Source organism: Melanerpes formicivorus, unplaced genomic scaffold, assembly GCF_026170545.1.
Source record: "Melanerpes formicivorus ecotype bairdi unplaced genomic scaffold, bMelFor1.0.p_v2 SCAF_73, whole genome shotgun sequence".
Taxonomy (NCBI): domain Eukaryota; kingdom Metazoa; phylum Chordata; class Aves; order Piciformes; family Picidae; genus Melanerpes; species Melanerpes formicivorus.
Genome location: NW_027142425.1, coordinates 134,474 through 140,473, shown reverse-complemented (window position 1 = coordinate 140,473; position 6,000 = coordinate 134,474). Strand labels below are relative to the sequence as shown.

General features: G+C 51.8%; 1 protein-coding gene across 1 annotated transcript in view; it reads right to left on the bottom strand.

Annotated features, from left to right (window-relative positions):
* Positions 1 to 531: 531 nt before the first annotated feature.
* LOC137453887 (WD repeat-containing protein 44-like) overlaps positions 532 to 6,000 on the bottom strand; it is a 47,324-nt gene continuing 41,855 nt past the window's right edge. Inside the window, exons 18-20 of the mRNA XM_068163563.1 lie at positions 3,033 to 3,160; positions 2,216 to 2,347; positions 532 to 906 (exon numbers count right to left, since the gene is read on the bottom strand). Of these exons, the coding sequence (XP_068019664.1) occupies positions 812 to 906; positions 2,216 to 2,347; positions 3,033 to 3,160 (355 nt within the window). The 3' untranslated portion in view covers positions 532 to 811. The remainder of the gene's footprint in view (positions 907 to 2,215; positions 2,348 to 3,032; positions 3,161 to 6,000) is intronic.

Below are 6,000 nucleotides of genomic sequence, written 5' to 3'. Positions count from 1 at the left end.
AATTTGCTCTGCAAGGTGAATATAATCCTGGTGCCCATGAAGAAGGAATGAGAGAATTTGTTTGCTGTTGGTTTTTTTTACACAAGTATTGTGCTTCAGTGTGCCAAAAAAAAAAAACCCCAACCAAAGATAAAATTCTATATAAGAAAGGAATCTCAAGTCCACAACAATTAAAAGACAACAATAACAAAAAAGGTTTCACCTCCTGAAGTTGAAAGAGTTATAAAAACATTTACAGTTGGTTGACGACCTATCAAAAACCTGCAGAAGCCCAAACTCCTGACCAACAGAGCAGCAGCTACTGCAAATTCCAGGTCTCTCTCAGGTGGAATTTTGAGCAAGGAGCAGGGTAGAACATTTAGCATTTTTCCAGCCATGGCTCCAAACCTTCCCCTCCCCAGCCCCGTTTCTGACATCCAGTGGCCACGAGCACCGCGGAAATCCTTTGCCATGCATCCAGATGAGTGCACACACCCATGGGAATACTTTGCAGTGTGGACAGCTGTGCACCGTTACCCCAACCCCCCATTTCATCCCCCCACTTCCCCCTCTTTCTTCCCTCCTCTGTAGGAAGTTCAGAGCCTAATGCTTGGCAGGGTTATTCTTCCAATTCCTTCCTATTCTACAGGGCCAGGTGTCAACAGGTAGAAACTGCTCTCCCAGGATCCACCATTTGAGTAGCCTTAAAACAAAGATTCCCAACCAAACCAGCCTGTAACGTTGTTCCATCAGACCCTTGGCTTCTGCCCACATTATTTCTGGAGCTGCAATCCCCCAGTCCTAGAGCTTTCTGCTGGCAGCTGCAGGCCAATTAAAATGCACATTTCTTTTTGTTAATGAAGACTTTGATTGCTCCAGTGAAGTCAGCTGATAAAAGCACTTCTGTGTGATCTGTCTTCAGAGCTCCTTAAGAAGGGAAGAGAAGAAACTCTTAGTTCATGAAATAAAAGTAATAACAACATAGAATCACAATGTGACTCTGAGCAACCTGCTATAATGTGAAGTGTCCCTGCCCATGGCAGGGGGGTGGAACTGGATGATCCTTTAGGTCCCTCCCAGCCCTGACAGTTCTGTGATTCTGTATTAGCTCACACTGGAAGGGACCTCAGAGATCTCTACACCAACTCCCCTGCCATGGGCAGGGACACCTCTCAACTAGCCCAGGTTGCCCAAGGCCTCATCCAGCCTGGCCTTCAACACCTCCAGGCAGGAAGCATCCATACCCTCCCTGGGCAACCTGTTCCAGAGTCTCACCACCCTGATACTGAAAGAACTTCTCCCTCAGCTCCACTCTAACCCTGCTCTGCCTCAGCTTCAGACCATTCCCCCTTGGCCTGGCTCCAGACACTCTGATGAAAATTTCCTCTGCAGCCTTCCTTGATCATCATCATCATCAAGCTCTCATTAAGACACTTCTCCCTCTATTACATCCTTTTTATCTAGCCAACCCCTCAACATCATCTACATCTGGAAGGGCAAGAGAGCTGGGGAAGGGTCTGGAGAAGAGGGCTGGGAAGGAGCAGCTGAGGGAGCTGGGGGTGTTCAGCCTGGAGAAGAAGAAGCTGAGGGAGAGCTCATTGCTCTCTGCAGCTCCCTGAGAGGAGGTTGCAGTGAGCTGGGGGTTGGGCTCTGCTCCCTGGTATCAGGTGATAGGAGGCCAGGAAATGTCCTGATACTATGCCAGGGCAGGGTTAGGTTGGAGAGAAGGAAAAATGTCTTTGGTGCCAGAGTGGTCAGGGACTGGCAGAGGCTGCCCAGGGAGATGGTGGAGTCCCCATGCCTGGAGGTGTTCCAGAACCCTGTGGCCATGGCACTTGGGGCCATGGTTTAGTGGCCATGGTGGGGTTGGGCTGATGATCTTGGAGGCCTTTTCCAACCCAAACAATTCCATGATCCTGTATCCTCAGGAAAGGGCTTTGTCATTATATGTTGGTACAGCTGTTATGGCCCTACCACCACAACAGCTCTACCTCCTAACAGCTCAAATGTAAAAGGAGTAATCCTCAAGTAGAGAGTACAGCAGCTGTGGCCCTCACTTCCACTCTCTCAGGATCTAAGAATGCAGCAGCTGTGAAAGCATTCAGCTGCTGAGGAAGAAACAGATCCTCCTGCTGCCACTGCAAGGCTTTATCATCTCAAGAGCATCCCCCTCCCACACTGCAAGTATTCTTCAGAATCTTTTCCTCCTCAAGCAGAGCTCATCCAAAACACCTACCAGAGGGTATGGTATCTGAGGCTTCAGAATCTTCTCCCTTGCTTTCAGCTTCTTGCTTTTCAGCCGTTTCCAGTGCCACCATCAAGCCAGGGTTGGGAGCAAAGATGGCAGAGGTGACCACTGCATTGTGTGCTGCAGGGAGACAACCCAGCTGTGGCTACCTTCTTCCAAGGGGCGCTTCACTTGGCAAGAGCAGGCATGCATGGAAGGCAAACACCCAAGCACCCCAGTGCCGGGGGCACCAATGAAGCTCAGCATTTGAGGAGGAATTAATTATTAAGCCTTTGTAAGGCTTTATGACCTATTAGGGTTTCTATAACCTATAAGGTTTTTATAACCTGTAAGGTTTATTAGGTTTTAGGGATCTCAGAATTTCCTCTAAGTGCCCCAGAAGAAATGGCAAGAGCTCCAAAACATGTTTGATAGAAAGATGGCCCTGCAAGTCCCCACAGCTCTGTGAGAGGAGGACACGAGAGCTGCACTATTACCATCAGCAGCATTATTATCCATTGCTACACTTCTAAAATGAAGCTGTGCCAATTGAGCTATGCCAGCATTCCACTCCTTCAGAGTCTCTGGCTGAAGGGGGACCAATTCTTAGCCACCCTGACTCTTGCCATCCCCCCCACGCATCCATCCTGTGGACAAGTTTCTCTGACAGACCCCTCCCTGAAAACCCCCAAGGGTAAAGCATCTTGCTAATAGCATGTTCAAACTAAACAAACAGCACTGCTGGGCAAATAGAAACCAGGAGACCAATGACTCCTGTTTGAAACCACAAGCTGTGCTGAAGCTGAGAGCAAAAGCTGCTGTTTACCTTTAATGCCTTCCCAGAAGTCATTCCGATCTCTCCTGACGGATGTAAACTTGCTCAGGTCGTGGTATGTGCTCCAAATATAAACATATTTGTCTTCTGAGCCACTTACAATGTAGGTAAAGTCATGGCTAAAGAGGCAAAGAAAGACAAAGGTGACACTTCTTAGCTGCTCAGGTAACCACTCAGCTTGGCTTGCAGCTTTCCAAGAGCACAACTCAAAGGGATCCCTTATTTTAGTGACTCAGAGACATCCACAGTGCTTCAATGAATGTGCATGCAGGCTCCTGAAGCCAAACCAGCCCTCCTGAGGAGCACAGAGAAGCTCTTCTCCTGCAGCTGGAGCATGCACAAGGGTTAGTCTGACAGCTCCACTCAACAACAAGAAGATGGCATTGTCTGCAAGTGCACTTTGCAACTGCTTGAGTCTGGGAACTGTGTGAACACCTGAGCCTCTGCAGCAGGAACTGCTCACAATCCAGTCACCAAACCCAAAAAATCCACAGAGGTGGAAGATGAGAGGCATTCAGTGTGACTGTGGCCAGAGAAGCACACAATGCACACTGACAGAGGCAAACAGTACCTGCTAAGCCAGCTCAGGGTATTGAAGTTACCTGCTTCATCACTATGCCACGCTGCTGAACTCTGGTGCTAACTATGCTCCAGCCCTGCAAGTAGAGATAGACTCACAGAACTGTCAGGGCTAGAAGGGAGCTCAAGGCTGCAAACACCTCCAGGCAGGAGGCTGCCACCACCTCCCTGGGCAACCTCTGCCAGGCTCTCACCACCCTCCTGGGCAACAACTTCTTCCTAACATCCAATCTCAATCTCCCCATTTCTAGTTCTGCTCCATCCCCTCCAGTCCTATCCCTCCCTGACACCCTCAAAAGTCCCTCCCCAGCTTGCTTGGAGCCCCCTGCAGGTCCTGGAAGGCCACCAGAAGGTCTCCTGGGAGCCTTCTCCTCTCCAGCCTGCACAACCCCAACTCCCTCAGGCTGTCTCCAGAGCAGAGCAGCTCCAGCCCTCTGCTCCTCCTTGTGGTCCTTCTCTGAACACCTTCCAGCCCCTCCAGAGCCTTCCTGGCACAGAGGCTCCAGAGCTGGACCCAGAGCTCCAGGTGGGGTCTCAGCAGAGTGGAGCAGAGGGGCAGAATCCCCTCCCTGCCCCTTGCTGGCCATTCTTGATGATGACTTCATTTGGGAAATTAATCCTGAGAAGGGGACAAGATGACCTCCTGAGCTCCTTTCCAACCTCAGCCATTCTGTGAAGCACTGGGTTTAAGATGCTTTCAGAGACCAAAAACTGACCATCAAGACATCATTCCTGAGGCACTGCTGCCCTCCTCTGCTCCAACATTCAGGTTAAACAGACAACCCAGAAAACAGGCATTCTTCCCCTGCAGTCTCTGCAAGCCTCAGAAGGAACAGGGCAGATGCTCCTCTCCCTCTACTCCTTCTCTTTCACTTGCTTAAAGCCCAGAATTTCCAGGACAGAGCCAGTAAGAAACTCAGAAAAGCATCTTAGGCTAGCACAGGAAGGAGGATTCCAGCTCAGATTTGCAGGCTGTTTCCTGACAGAGTGACCAACACATCCACACCACCAGCTGACAGAAGTCAAGGCATGGGGGAAATGGGGAAGCAGCCCCAGCAGTGCTGGCAGAGCTCCTGCATTTCAGCAGCAGTAACAGACTTGCACTGTGCTGGCAGGACAGGAGGATTCACTCCTGCACACAACCTCCCTGATCACAGGCAGTGTCCTGGCACTGCTGGGACGGAATCCCAGACCACCCATGGGCTGCAGGCCATCAGCAGCTCCAAGTCAGCGAGGACAGTGCCTGGAGCTGGCCACAGGTGAGAGCCAGACCAGCAGCATCACACTCAGTGTGAAAAGGGAAGTTTGCTGAGGAGAGCTGAGCCTCCTGCTTGATTCTGCTCTTCCTCCTCCTGCCTCCAAAGACTCTTTTCCCATTTCTTGTGAACACTGTACCTTTGCTGGGTTTAATATAGAATCATAGAATGGTCTGGGCCAGAAGGGACCTCCAAAGGTCATCCAGTCTGACCTCCACAAGGTCAGCAGGGACATCCCCAACTAGATCAGGTTGCCCAGGGCCTCATTGAGCCTCACCTTGAATATCTCCAGGGATGGAGCCTCAACCACCTCCCTGGGCAGCCTGCTGCAGTGTTCCAGCAGCCTCCTGGGGCAGAACTTGTTCCTCACATCCAATCTCAATCTGCTCTGCTCTCATCTCAAACCATTGCCCCTGGGGCTGTCCCTGCAGGCCTTTGGGAACAGTCCCTCTGCAGCCTTCTTGGAGCCCCTGCAGGTATTGAAATGTTCCCCAGAGCCTTCTCTTCTCCAGGCTGAACACCCCCAGCTCCCTCAGCCTGACCCCAGAGCAGAGCTGCTCTAACTCCTTCAGCATGTTCATGGCTCTCCTCTGGACCCTCTCCATCAGCTCCAGGTCCTTCCTGTGCTGAGGGCTCCAGAGCTGCACACAGCACTGTAGGTGAGGTCTCAGCAGAGCAGAGCAAAGAGGCAGAATCACCTCTCTGGGGCTCTGGCAGTGCTGCTCTGGATGCAGCCCAGGCTGGGATTTGCCTTCTGTGCTGCAGTCTCACCCTGCCTGCTCCTGGCCAGCTTCTCCCCCCCCAGCACCCCCAAGCCCTTCTCCTCAGGGCTGCTTTCTCTCACCTCCTCCCCCAGCCTGTACTGACAGTGAGGACTGTTCCAGCCTAGGTGCAGAGCTCTTGTTGAACCTCAGGAGCTTCACCTGGGCACCACCTCTCCAGCCTGCCCAGGTCCCTCTGGATGCCATCCTGTCCCTCTGGTGGATCAACAGCACCACAGAGCTTGGTGCCATCTGCACCCTGCTGATGGTGCCTGGATCCCTCCCTCTACAGCACTGAGAGAAATACTGAACAGCACAGGTCCCAGTACAGACCCCTGAGGGACACCACTGCCACTGCTCTCC